This window comes from Schistocerca piceifrons, chromosome 2 (genome assembly GCF_021461385.2).
Source record: "Schistocerca piceifrons isolate TAMUIC-IGC-003096 chromosome 2, iqSchPice1.1, whole genome shotgun sequence".
Taxonomy (NCBI): Eukaryota; Metazoa; Arthropoda; class Insecta; order Orthoptera; family Acrididae; genus Schistocerca; species Schistocerca piceifrons.
The window spans coordinates 619299198-619314353 of NC_060139.1; the positions used below are offsets into that span (position 1 = coordinate 619299198).

General features: G+C 41.8%; 1 protein-coding gene across 1 annotated transcript in view; it reads left to right on the forward strand.

Moving 5' to 3' along the window:
• Positions 1–6526: 6526 nt before the first annotated feature.
• LOC124777323 (von Willebrand factor C and EGF domain-containing protein-like) overlaps positions 6527–15156 on the forward strand; it is a gene marked incomplete in the record, with an annotated part of 178189 nt that continues 169559 nt past the window's right edge. The window contains 1 exon segment of the mRNA XM_047252683.1: positions 6527–6581. Coding sequence (XP_047108639.1) covers positions 6545–6581 — 37 coding nt within the window.

The following is a 15156-nucleotide window of genomic DNA, read 5'->3' on the forward strand; positions in this document are numbered from 1 at the left end:
GGATGGCATGCTAGGTAAAAGAACTATTGTTTTCGGTAACCACAAAGTACAATAAAAAAACTCCTCCCGAATAGGCCATGAAGGCCCAACGGTACCGACCGGCCGCCGGGTCATCCTCAGCCCATAGGCGTCACTGGATGCAAATATGGAGGCGTATGTGGTCAGCACACTGCCCTCCCGGCCGTATGCCAATTTCCGAGACCGGGGCCACTACTTCTCAATCAAGTAGCTCTGCAGTTTGCCTCACAAAGTGCTGAATGCACCCCACTTGCCAACAGCACTCGGCAGACTGGATGGTCACCCATCCAAGTGCCAGCCCAGGTCGACAGCGCTTAACGTCGGTGATCTGACGGGAACCGGTGTTACCACTACGGCAAGGCCGTTGGCTCAAAGTACAATGAAGTGACAAAAGTCATAAGATATGGATATGCACATTTACAGGTGGCGATAGTGTCACATACACAATGTATAAGATTGCAGTGCATTGGAGGAGTTGTCATTTTTACTCAGGTGATTCATGCGGGAAGATTTCTGACAGGAATTAACAGACTTTGAACGCGGAAAAGTAATTGGAGCTAGATGCATGGGACATTCTCTTACAGGAATTGTTAGAGAATTCAATATTCCACGATCCACAGTGCCAAGACTGCCGAGAATACCGAACTTCAGACATTACCTCTCAGCACTAACAATGCAGTGGCCAACGGCCTACACTTAACGACTGAGAGAAGCAGCGTTTACGTAGATTTTTTAAGGCGTCTGGATTTTATGGACCTTACAAGAGCTTGATCCATAACGACAGTAAGATACAGTATGAGGTCCTCAGAAAATTATAATTATATCAACAAAAGACAATTGCAGTTAATCTCTTGTACCGAAAACTAACAAAACAATATCTACCAATATATGGACTGGCATGAAAAAACAAGTTAAAATGAAACCATTATGGAGACGAACCGAGCAGGTGGTTAATGATATCGTAAAACACCCATCTAGCAAGAGAACGGCGAGCTTCGGCGCAGAAAGGGATAAGGCCAAAACAATACATTATTCCTTTTAACTTAAATAAGGCTGGGACTGAGACTAAGTGGCTGCACTTCATTAACAGGGCTAGGCTGCGACCCAGCAAGAGAAATAAAAATGAGTTCACCTCTAACGAGACGGTGATTGGCTGAAGCCATACTTGGCGATGCAGACGCAACATGGTGGAGAGATCCCCATTATATAAAAGCATTTTGAGACCTAAAATTTCTATCTCTCTCTCTCGTCTCGTGGCGGACCGCACAAGTGTGTGGAAATAAGCGAAGGAGTTGAGAGTTTGCTTTCTGCAAAGTGGGGATGACGTGCTTCACGTACCGTGGCGACAGATAGTAAAGTGATAGTTAATTATTCCTGCAGGAATTTTTGCAGGCAAAGAAATTGTGCATGTCGCTCCTACCCATAGCGAGTGTGTGATAGCAATTATTTCGACTAGGGAAAGATTAATGTTCTACGGAATGCAGGAAAGTTGCGACTGAGTGAATTCAATTAAGGCCAGAGTAGGGAATTAGCGTTTCAGATCCAGCATGGAGACAACGCCGTTGCAGATGCCGCCTGGTAAAGTACCATCGCGCATTAGGCCGCACTAAATGTTGAGTCTAGATTTTGCTCACTCCAACTTGTGCACTCTTTGACCATTGAATATGAAAAGATAGGATACTAACTTACCCTCACACTGTGTGCATGAGAGTTTTTTCACTGGTTCAAAAAGTAAACTTATTCTCCACCAACTCAGTGCATTGTCCAGCAACGACAACGTAGATTTAAATGAGCTGATGAGGATTTTTAATAATCCCTCTTTCCTGTGATAAAAAATTTCATGTGTAGAAATAACGATTTTAATAATCGTCATTTCAGTATGTCCAAGAAGTAAATATTTTGTTATTGAGTGTCGAAAGTAATTGAACATGATTGTTGTTTATCACTTGACCCCTGAAAGCAAAAGTTGATGAATTATATGTAGAATAAAAAAGGGAATAGCTGTGTTGTCTTTCTAGAATAGACCCCAAAATTTCACTTTTATTAATTCATGCATTCTAGTTACGTGGCAGCAGGCTACCTTACAGGGCCAGATTCATACTTATTTAGAATGTCTGTTTGACACCCTGGGCTTGAGAAGACAGTTCAGATGTTTTGTCCATTTGTGCGCTAAGTGGTAAGCTAAGTTTGCACACAGTACACTTGCTGTGCAGATACAAATGTCAGACATGCAATAAGTTGTCAGTGCTAACAGACAAACAACACTGTGTGAAATAAGCACAGAAATCAATGTGGGACATACAACGAACATATCCGTTACAACAGTACGGCGAAATTAGGCGTTGGTGGGCTATGGCCTTATATGACCGACGCGAATGCCTTTGCTAACAGCATGACATCGCCTGCAGCGCCTCTTCTGAGCTCGTGACCTTATTGACTGGACCATAGACGACTGGTCAGATGAGTCCCAAGAGCGAATGGTAAGGTTCGATTGTTGTCCAGATCCGATGAAGTCATGAACCTAAGTTGTCAACAGGGCATTGTGTAAGCTGGTGGCAGCTCCATAATGGTGTGGGCTGTGTTTACGTGGAATGGACTTGGTCCTCTGGTCCAACTGAACCGACCATTGACTGGAAATTGTTATCTTCGGCTACTTGGAGACCATTTCCAGCCATTCATGGACTTCTTATTCCCATAACAGTGTACCGTGTCACCAGGCCACAATTGCTCATGATTGGTTTTGAACGACATCCTGGACAGTTCGAGCGAATGGTTTGGCGACCCAGATCACCTGACATGAATCCTACCGAACATTTTTGGGACATAATCAGGAGGACAGTTCGTGCACAAAATCCTGCACCGGCAACACTTACACAATTATGGACGGCTATAGATGTAGCATGGCTCAATATTTCTGCAGAAGACTTGTTGAGTTCATGCCTCATCAAGTTGATGCACTGGGCTGGACGAAATGATGTTGACACGATACTAGGAGGTATCTCATAATTTTTGTCACCTCATTGTATAATTCAATTTATTGCCATCTGAATTTATTTTCTTTACCCCTCGAAAAACAATAATAATCCTAATGTATTTTTTCACCAATACCCTTGAAATTATGAATATTAGAAAAGGTAATTGGATGGAAAGTAGAAAGCTGACACTGGTCATCAACTGTGTGATTTACTTATAATAGAATAATGGGGATGTTTACGTACCAGTTAAGTTTTTTGTCACTTTCTTTAATTTACAGGAAAAACAATCCGTTGCTCTACAACATTTCTCCTACAAAATTTTGCGTCAAAATGGCCACGTTTTATGGGACGAACCGACTGTATTTCGATCAGCGTGAAAAATTGCCGTGTTCTGACGTACCTTTTCTATAGAAAAATCAAACAACTAAGTTTTGGTACTCAATCGACGCAGAATTTAACTCTCTACACTTTTGGTAAACTTGGCGTTTTCTATTAAACGCTCAAGTTCGGATAAATTTGAAAAATATCAGAAAAGGTCCATAACTCTGGTAGTTTTCTTTTCATCACTGCTGAAGCTCCACTCAGAAATCGGGGCAAACTCAGCTAATTCATCTCAGACACCTACATGAGGAACTAAAACAGTTTCCAGGATTCCGCTATTTTTGCAAAGCAGAACTCTGGTGTTCTTGGCTTACTGCGCAAATAACCAGATTATATTCATCCAGTATTTGAGAATCAGAGCACTTAGTGACTTGCAGAAAACCCTATACGTAATTTCAAACCTTTGCGAAACTCTTCTCACTACATCCCCACAATGTGAAGAAAGGAAAAAAGTTATTCATTCGGTTACTACACTGGTGTCCAAAATTAAAACAACAAACCGCTATTTCCCTGTCCTGTGTCTAATCCACGATATGCTCATACGAACTGTCAACTAGATGTCCGTACGATCGTGATCTGCACGGACGATGTCATTCTGGTCAATGGACAACCATGCCAACGATGACATCAGGGCACCTATGGAACAAGGTAGTGTTTGCAGGGTAACCCCACATCCACAATCGCTGTGTACACAGTCACAGACGGTGTAGTATGGCACAGAGAAGATGCCTACCAGGCTCTCTGCGGTGGACGGCCATGGAAAGAAAGGAAGTAGGACAGTCGCAAACTGAAGTATCCCGATGGCTTAATTTGAATCGTTCTGTTGTTTCTGGGATGTGGCGACAGTTTGTAGAGACCGAAACTGTATCCCGAAGACCAGGGCAGGGCAGACCACGTGTGACTTCACAAGAGAGGATCATTATTTGGTTGCAAGGGCACAACAGCACCGCCTTAGTACTGCAAGGCAACTGGCATGTGAGCTCGCAGCATCCACTGGACGTGTTATATTGAGGCAAACGGTATGCAGAAGGCTTCGGCAGAGTGGCCTTTCTTGTCAGAGACTTGGCGTACGTGTAGCTTTGACGCCTCTTCACAGAAGGGAACGCCTAAAGTAGAGACATCAATATGCCTTCTGGACGGTCGAAAAGTGGGCCTATGTCCACAGATGAGTGGCGATTTAGTCTGGAGAGTGATTCCCGAGGGATTCACATCTGGAGGGAACGCGGAACACGATTTCGAGACCCAGCCATTGTGGAAAAGGACCGATATCGGTCCCTAATGGTGTGGCCAGGGATTGTTTTTATCACTCGAACCCCGCTTCATGAAAGTGTACGGGTGAATCGGCGAGGTTGAACTGCTGTCAGGTATCGTGACGAGATCTTGAGACCTCATCTGTGGTCGTTGCGAGGTGCTGTGAATCCAGATTTCGTATTGATGGATGATAATGCTCGATCTCATAGAGCAAGGATGGTTGACGTTTTCTTGGAAACGGAAGATATTGCACGCATAGCATGGCCTGCTCGCTCTCCCGATTTGAATCCCATTGAGCATGTCTGGGATGCACAAGGGAGACGACTTGCATCACGTCAGCATCCACCAATCAAGACTGCGAGCAGCTTTGCGGGGAGAATGGCCGTTATTGCCTCAACATTTTGATGACATCATTCACAGCAACCCCCACCGTTGTCAGGCCTGTATTGATGCCAGTGGCCACACCCCATACTGAGAATATGAACCAGTTATGGGAATGTGTGCAAATCCGTTAAGTAGGAAAAAACGGACAACATTTTTGTCTACCGTTATGCATGTTGCAGTTGTCAACGTTCTGTATTCTTTACATTATTTCTGCTTTACTATCACCTATTTCCACTACTGTTTAGTGGCAAAATAAAGGCGACCTTGCAAAAGTTCCGTTTGTTGCTTTAATTTTGGACACCAGTGTATATTTAAATATCTTCAACATTTCTCGGCCCTGTCAGCAACTGTATAAATATTAATTTTAATTTTAATAATCAACAGCCTCAGTTGCACCGTTTACCTAGAATTTACCTAGGTTTCAGTCGGGATAACCCAACCTTCTTCAGAATAACAGTAACTGCCGTTTGTCCATAGTGGACATCGTCAATCTAAAACTACAAATCCATAAATTATCGTCAGACTGTAAAAACTTATCTGAGACTGCCTCGACCCCACTTCGCGACCGCGATGCGGCAGCCACGAGTGCTGTACAGCACAAACGGTAGTTACTGTTATTCTGAAGAAGGTTGAGTTATCCCGAATGAAACCTAGGTAAATTCTAGGTAAACGGTGCAACTGCGGCTGTTGATTATTAAAATTAAAATTAACCAGTGTGTATTTTTGCTGTTCGTGCAGTAAAACTACGGTATTAGGGACGACGTTTTAATTTATTACTTCGTTACTATTATCTGTATTCGCAACACATTTTGCAGACGGTACCCACATATAGCACTGGATGTAGCTGCAAAATGGTATCTTTTACGAGACGTCGTGAACATTGAGATGCATGAAAAACTAGCTTTCGCTTAGAACGGGGTGCTAATTATCCAGAAAATACTCATCCAGTGTTTGATAATCACAGCACTTAGTGACTTCCAAAAAACTTTAAACATAATTTCAAAAGTTTTCTAAGCCTTTTATTGCTAACGTGATTAATGATGCCGCGTGTTGCACCTTTGGAGACTTAAATTAAGTGCTGACATGCGCTTTAATGTTTCATATCGTCTAAGCCGAAATTACCTTTGAAAGTTACGCATATTGGCAAGCGTAAGGAAGAATGAGTCGAAAATACAGCGTTCAACAATCGCGCAGTGGTTATTACTGTTCAGAGGTAGACTTAAATGCAAAGGTTGGCAATTGCTGAAGCAGTTAGCGCTGCTTTCCCGGGGCCTTCCGACTTCTGCCGATTACGGACGAAGGAATACAGAGTTTAAAAAAATCAGCCACCTAAAATACAAACAATGCACAGTTATGCAGTGAAAATGGCGGTACTTCACCGGTGTGGCAGACATGGGGAAAATTAGCAGCTGCCATCCTTCCCTGTGCGCTCAAGCTCCGGATTGGGACAGGTATCAGCGTGGCAGTGGAGGGGCAGACATGACATCACGAGGCCGAAGGAGACAGCTCGGCGCAGTTATCGTTCGGCTCTCACCATGTGCGCACGTAGCGGTGCAGTGTGCGCATATGTCGGTGAGTACAGACGCTGCGAACTCATGCTCCACTCGTCATGCAAGGCATGACGTCGTGTCGTTTACCTGTACGCCTCAAGTTAAATATATCAACTTTGGTACCGAAGTAGCTCGTAGTGCTTGACAATTGTTGAAATTTGTTAACCTATCCTTTTCTGATAACACGGTACGCGGTTCCGAGTTCCCTCACGTCGAGTATAAACGAAGTTTATATGAAAGTTGCACCTTGAGCAGTTCCGTGAAGAAATCTAAACTAATTTCTCGGGACAGGCGCATTTAAATGAACTGAGCGTCCGTATAATGCAAGCGTGTCGTAACCATCGAATGTCTTTTTCATTCATTCTCAGTACAATTGTTTGTCCACGTCTTCGAAGTATTGTACCGAATAACGACAAATGCAGTACTACTAGCCAGGAGCAGCCTAGCCCGTGCAGGGATGGGAAACAGCAGTAAAAGAAACAATTCCTTTGGGACTGCGAGCTGTAAACATTAAGCTACTCCAGCGGTGTATGCAAATAAGTTTTATAGTTAGCGTCAAACAAATGGCAATAACACTTTATAGAATGACGCAAGAGAGTTGCAAAATGAGTAGAAAAATAATTTATTATTAAAAACAATCACAGCATAAATTTTGAAAAGATGATCTGCTTGCAATAGCGGACCCAGGAATTTTTAATGGTGAGGTTAATTCCCAGCCCGTCGCTGGGAACGTACTTATCTGCGTGTTGCTTCTTCAGTTTCCGATCTAAATTTATTTTTCTGCATCTGTCATGAATGTTATCTATCAAAAACTGAAAGAGAGTACGTTCATGAAGCGGAGAGAACAGAGGCAATAACACGTCAACGTCTTGTATGTGGATTTTCGCGTAATGATCTCTGAATGCTAGAACTATTCCAGCCCCCCTCACATGCAGAACCAGTTAGGCCTTATTCACTGTTGACATACCGAATAGTACGTACTTTAAACAGTTGAGCATTGCCGTCACCTGCGATTCTGCTGCTTTGTAAGAGCTAGGACGCCAAAAATAGTGCTGGTGTCAGATTTAGCCAGATCCTCTATCCATGCTCCTCATTTAATCCTTGCACTTCTATGCTTTTTTTTTGCGTACTTTGTGAGCGTAGATAGATACCTTAACATGTTTTCATGTACCTTCTATTATCGTAATAACATAAATTTGGGTTTTTAAACTTCTCCTTCTGCAAAATACAATGTGTTTATTTTTCTGCTCACCCGGCCATACTTCAACACCTGTCATTTTCTGTGAGTCTATTTATTTTTGTAAAAATATTATACAAATTTCGTGGTTGTTTTCCTGTTTCAGACCTAAAAATCACAACTGCATTTTTAAATTTTTAATTATTCTCTTGAAAACTGTTAATTGTGGAAGTAGATTTGCACAGCAAATTTGTAAACAATTTCTTCTGACTACTTTGCAAATGATTGTCAAACTACAAAAAGACATAGAAACTAGATGTGTAAATTCACTTTCGCAACTAATGTAATTTTCAGGCGAACAATAAAAAATGCACGTGTTATCGTTTTTAGGCTTAAAGTAGAAAAGCAGTCATGAAAATTGCACAGTAGTTTCAGAGAAATAAATGGATATCCACAGAAGATGACACATAGGCGTCGAAACGTGTTTCAGTAGGTAGAAACAGAAATATTTTGTTTTACTGAAGGCAGAGTTTTGTAACACGCATGTAATTCGAAAATCTGAAATTTGTAAAAGCATCAGCATTACCAGTGATCTAAAATATTGCAAAATAAACTGTAATTTGTTAGTCTTTTCCAACAATTTTTCCAGCTGCACACTAACTTCGACAGTTGTCTGGAACATACTTTTTTTGATGGCAAAACAAATTTTTTAGCCAGTTGTCAGAATAGATTCTTTGTATGATACTTTTACAAAGATAAGACGTGTATATTCTGGAAGTTTGTTTCTATCAGAGAAACATTAAATGTAGGGGTAATAAACCGAATCGCCATATAATTATTCCAGTTTCACCGTCAGGCCAGCTTACTAACTCTGTGATATTCGGTACTTATTTATAAGGTTGTCTTGCTGTCATTGGGAAATCAGTGAGCAACAACCCATGTATTGTAAATAACATATTAACTGTGATAATTTTCGTTGCTGGTCATCGCGGTTTCAGTACCATACTTCATAAATTCTGTAGTCATTTCCTTCCGTCATGTTCCCTAGCACCTTGTATATCCCAAGCGCACGAACAGCTTGTAGGCAGCTCAGCTGGCCATGACGGTCTAGGGCAGAGGCTACTAGCTGAACTGTCGACATTGACCACTGTCCACTTGCCTCCAAACACCGAGGCGCCCAGGAATTCGCTGACTTTTCATCGAGAGCAGTGAAAATCTTTCGATGCAATTCATCTTTCGTTGTAATCGTATAATAATACAAATAGTAACAACAGGCTTTTTGCAGGTGACTATAAAAAAACTACATAAATATCCGGTAAGACCTTGGCAAGAGTTCAAAATAACACAGATTGGTATCTTACTTTAAACATTCAGAAATATAAAACAGGGCAGAATTTCTTTCCAGCAAGCCAGAGTTTGAAGTTAGGGCACAGGAAGAAGTCACTAGCATTATGCAAGTGAGAGAACATTTTTTGCATGCAAACTTGCGGTTTTTTTCAGCCAACGCAGATTTCTCAAGATTTAACAATGAAGCATAATAAGGTCCAGTTGTGGTTCTGCCATTTTCCAAGTAATATGTAAGGAATATTCCTTGGGAATTCCAAAAAAACAGTCATTACTTTACCAGCCGACAAAATTCTTTGCCATCTTTGATGCAATTTCAGCAACTTTGGTCCATTGGTTTGACTGCCGTTTTGACTCTGGTGTGTAATGATGGATCCAAGTTTTATCAATAGTCACAAATCGGCGCAGAAAATTTTGTGGATTGCATTTAAACGTCGCCAAACCATTGCGTTGACACGTCGTGCCAGGTGCGCTTTTGTTCGACTGTGATCAGTCGCTGCACCCACTTTGCGTACGACTTCTTCATAGCCAATTCTCCGTGCACGATATTACGCACTAGCCCGCTCGAGATGTCTACAGTCTCAGCAATCTAACGAATCTTCATTCGGCGATCTTGCATTACACCATCATGGATTTTTGTCAGTGGTTTCCTTGTGGTACCTCAGTTGGACGGCGGGGACGCGCTGCGTTTTCGGTGCTTGTCCGATCTCGTTCAAATTCATTAGTCGAAAAGTAAATGGTCTTCAATGATGGTGCAGAGCCCGCGAGAACTTCATCCAGTTCTTTTGATTTGTGTGGTAGTCTTTTCCTTAAAATAAAAATGTTTAGTAACAGCACGAAACGCGGTTTTTCCTTGTTTTCAATTGCAAAAGACACGCTGACTAATTTAGGTGGCTGTCAATGAACCGTGCGCTGTACACTGTTGAAAGTCTTTATACGATTCTTAGAATATTCAGGCTTACCAACCGAAGGGGGAGATTGTTTGACGTCCCATCAACGAGATCATTACAGATGGAGCACAAGCTCGGATTCGGGAAGAATGGGGAAGGAAATCGGGCGAGCCCTTTCGAAGGAACCACCCCGTCATTTTCCTGAAGTGATTTAGGAAAAGCACGGAAAATCTAAATCAAGATGGCCGCACGTGGGTTTGAACCGTCATCCTCCCGAACGCGAGTCCCAGTGTGTTAACCATTGTGTCGCCTCTGTTTGTGCTTACCAACCATGAAGACGCAACAGAAATGTTGGTCTTTCATGGAAATTTACCCAGACTTGTCAGACCACCCTCGTAATATCCTGACTGCTATAACAAAATCCCAATTGGAATTAATACTTGGGTATAACAATCAGTATGGAGATGAAATTGAATTATCACATAGGCTCAGAAGACTAGTAAGCAGTTAGCAGATAATAGTTCATTAATAGGATGCTGGGAAAATGCAGTCAGTTTACAAAGGGGGTGCTTCAAAACACTAGTTTTATAAAAACGGAAATGGAATTCAAATAATTTGAAAGCCCGCTAAAAAGCTCCATTCGAGTCAAGAGATGCCTGTGATGTCACTCGCTAGATCGCCTCTTCTACTGTCATAAATCTAATGTACAGTGATGTCCTGTTTTGGAATTTTTATTTCGGAAAATGACATACCAATGGTAGGTAGTACCACGCTGCAAAAATACCAGCATAAAACGCTTGAAAAATAGCTTTTGAGTGTTTCAGAGAACGCGAAAGAGCGTAAAAATTGGTTGCACTTGAATTGCTCTAATAGTAATTATAAAAGGTGGCAATTTTATTTACGCACTGTCTTTTAAATAGATATGATGGTATCTGATACTCAAGTACAAATGCGAAGAAACGTAATGATGCTAAAATGCTTTAAATTCTTGCTATGATTTAATCTTTAAAATTTAATAATTCTCTTCCTGTTAATATTTAATTAACTTACGTCGTTCAGATTTCGTAACGCTGACGGCATTAAAATTTAAAGTTGTTTAGTCCCTATTTTGTTTTCTTTCAGTTGGTGCAATGCTGTTCGCTTTCAAGTCTACACATTTATAAAAATCAGGGCCAGGAATCACTTTTGTGATCACGGTTGAGATTTAGACGGTATTCGCGTAATAGTACTGAATAAGAGTTATCGTTTCCGAAAGATGCAGGTTAGATTAAAGCTGTGTGCACTTTTGCGCATATAATGAAAATATTCCTAACACGTCGCATAACAAAAAGTAACATGCGAATCACAACCGTGGTCAATCGAAGAAAATATATGACGACATAAATGTTCTTCGCTGTTATTCAGGACAGGTTTAGATTAAACACCGCAATTTTCAGTCTTTAGAAATCATTTTGAATAACTTGTCTTTACCTTTTCTTATACAATATGGTGATTGTCGCAAGGATTCTCTCTCTCCTTTTTATAGCCTTTAGCCATTTACATTACATACATCGATTAAGAAGAAACTTTTCTTTCTCTACCGACCAGTACGAGAACAAAATCATATGTAGTTTCGTAGTACAAACAATGCTAGTTTATTCCGTGCACTAGAAAATCTTTGATTCACTGAGCATAAAAATTAAAATAATAAAATTACATTTTTAATATCGTCAATTCTTCTTTATATCATGAAAATAAGGTTTGACATCGTCGTAATATTTTTCATCGTTGTAGCACTATACACTGTGCCGGCAAAATCCCACAACGTCGATGCCAAAGTTCTCTTACTTAATTTAAAATGTTTTGCTTTCTGAAGGTAACATCAAATCACCTCCGAGACACGATTTCTCACTGTTACAAAGGAGGATAGTCAGTCGACGAACTTACTCTTAGTAAAAATTATCGTTATACGCACTTCTTTGCACATTATTGGCAGCTAGACTGAAAGAGCGGTGAACTGTCGGATATTAAGATGATGTCCATAGGTTCCTGATTCGAATCTAGCCTGCAACAATATTTTAGCTTATTTATAAAACAAATCGACAGTACTTCCATATGAAAACCAAATCACAATTGCAGAACTTCACAGCACCGATTAAAAACAGTATTATTGTTTTCCTTGGCGTTTACATGCGCTTACATTTGCAGTAGCTGTTCACTCACATCATTATCAAAAAGATATTTTCTAGTTTGTGAACACACTTTTTACTTTATTAGAAACAATGCCTTTATCTTCATACTGTCCAGCTAGGGTCCTTATTGCTTAAGCTTTTGAAGTTTAATCTTACATAAGATGAAGTCAATTTCAGATACTGACGTTAGTTTACACTCAAAAACAGGACAGCTCTTACGTTTCTTACCTGCATGTTGCACATGCTTTATATCGCTGCGCATAGAAAACCTCAGTCCTACACCTTATTTTACTGCGGGAGTATCGTGATAACTTCAATACTAGCAATTCTTTCCAAAAAAAGGTAATTGTTTGTAAACAAAGTAGATGCATTTATCCTCATTTGCCCATTTCTCAGACTAAGATTAATGTGAAGCTATATACAATACATCCCACCATCGAAACAACTCCTGCAACCAGTTATTGCTAACGATATATTCATATTTCGTGTACAACTTTTAAAAGTATATGACCTCATTGTATACGCCGTATGCGTTATCCGTTGCGCCACCGAACGCTTGCTCAGTACACTCTCTGGTGTCTTCCATAGAGGAACCGACTTACGTAGTATTAAATGATTGATATAAGCATATGCTACAGCCTCTATATCCATAGGGACCACGAAGACAAAAACAGACTAACTACAGCGTGCACACAAGCATTTAAGCAGTCGCTCTTTCCGCACGCCGAACGCGAATAGAGTATAAAGGAACTCTAATATGTGGTATAGTCGGAAGTGTGCTAATTCTCATGAAGTTGAGAGCGTTTTGCAGAGTATGCCTGTAGATTAGGGAAAACTATAGCTTTGTGATCCATTCGGTTACTGGACTAAATAATTAGCATATGATTTCTGAAAATTTTCAGTTTCCCATCGCAGCAATGGAAATGAAAATTTCGCTATTCAGTTAGTATAGCAAAAATGCATTAATAAATTATGTACAACTGTACCGCTGAGATACCAACCCACTGCTGTAGAGATGATTCTCGTTTTTAAGTTCCGTAGACGTCAGAGTAATGGGCTAGTATCAATACAAAGTAAATTGTTGGGGAGGCATGTGCAGCTGAGATAACGTTAGTACTTAATGTCACAAGTGTATTGGACCTCTTTGCTTTATAACAGGGCAGTGATATGAAACATTATCTTGTTATTATTTGATGAAGTTCCACACATCTTACTGCATTGGAGTCCTCCTTGGAGGCCCTTTCCAGTGCCACAGAAAAGAATTATGGAATACCAACTCGTTATAAGAGTAATTAGTGTCCCGTTATGCTAATGTGCCCTTCTTGTGGGTCCAGGGGTAAGAATAGGCCAGAGGTATTCCTGCCTGTCGTACGGGGCGACTACAAGGAGTCTCACACGTTTCAGCCTTTGTGATGGTCCCCTGTATGGTTTGACCTCCATATTTCAAAACTTTTGTGGAGAGTGAGCCAGTTGGGGAAGGGCGCCTTACATGGTGCATTGTGTCTATCATGCATTGAGGTCTTTAGCCCACTTTCTTATCGTCGCATTTCAGTCCCACTCATTCTCCATTTCTTGGGCGAGGATACATTCCTGGGTGCGTTTCCCACCATGCAGTACACAGTGTCGCTTTCTGTGCTGACGATGACCATGGACTTTGTAGTGTTGGCAGAAGAGCCAACACTGTGTTTCTAGAGGAGGCCGAAATGCACGCGTTTAATTACACGCTGACTGGCGTGAGGTCTGGAACAGGACAATATCTTGAGAATTGCAAATAAAGTACGTAGATGATATAATACTTAACTTTAATCCACAATTGTAGAACATCTCTCGTTACGGTACATGCTTCAATATATTAATTATCAATTGAATACGGCGCCTTGCTAGGTCGTAGCAAATGTAGCTGAAGGCTATGCTAACTATCGTCTCGGCAAATGAGAGCGTATTTGTCAGTGATCCCCTTCTGGCAAAGTCGGCTGTACAACTGGGGCGAGTGCTAGTACGTCTCTCTAGACCTGTCGTGTGGTGGCGCTCGGTCTGCTATCACTGACAGTGGCGACAGGCGGGTCCGACGTATACTAATGGACCGCGGCCGATTTAAAGGCTACCACCTAGCAAGTGTGGTGTCTGGCGGTGACACCACAGACTTCTTTGCACCTGATATCCAGCACAGTAGCCAGTCCATTCTGGTGGGGCCGCTATGTACCCTGTTGGTTGTAGCCCCCTGACAACACATGGGTTGCACTGCTGATGCCTGCGCCGTTAACTCCCCATGTATGCTAAGGGGTAGATGCCCATCCACCTCGGGCATCAGACTCCCAGCAATGGTCATCCTGCCAGGTGGCCCTTGCTGAGGCTGGGTGGCGCCTGTGGGGACGGCCCTTGGTTGGAGAGGGTGGCATCGGGGCAGATGACACGCAGTGAAGCATGGTAAATCATTTCTTGCTGGTGGCCAGCCGCCAGCAGTCTCTTATCTTCCTAGAGCTTAATTCAACGCTCAGAAACACCATCCAAAATAGTTCCCCTCCCTGGCCACACCATGGGAGAAGCGAAAGGCTAAGGATGGCAGTGGAACTTATTCATCCTGGTACCTTGTCTGATCCAGTGCTGATGGGAATCCTTCATGTCGATGAAGCCTCAGTTTTTTGTTGAGCATTTAAAGGACAAGTTTGGGGAGGTGGAGGGCTTGTCCAAAATGCGCTCTGGGTCATCTTCATCAAAACAGCATGCTCTTCCCAGTCACAGGCACTACTCGCCTGTGACAATCTGGAGATATTTCTGTTTCCATCATGCCTCTTAACAGCTTGAATATGATTCAGGGTCTCATATTCCACAGGGAACTTCTTTTGCAGTCTGACGATGAGCTGCGTGCCAATTAGAATGAGGTGTTCACTTTGTCTGGCATGTCCATCGAGGTCCGAAGGATAATCAGGTTGCCACTGCTGCCTTCATCTTGGCCTTCGAGGACGACACATTACCCGAAAAGGTCAAGGTGATGGTCTACTGCTGTCATGTCAA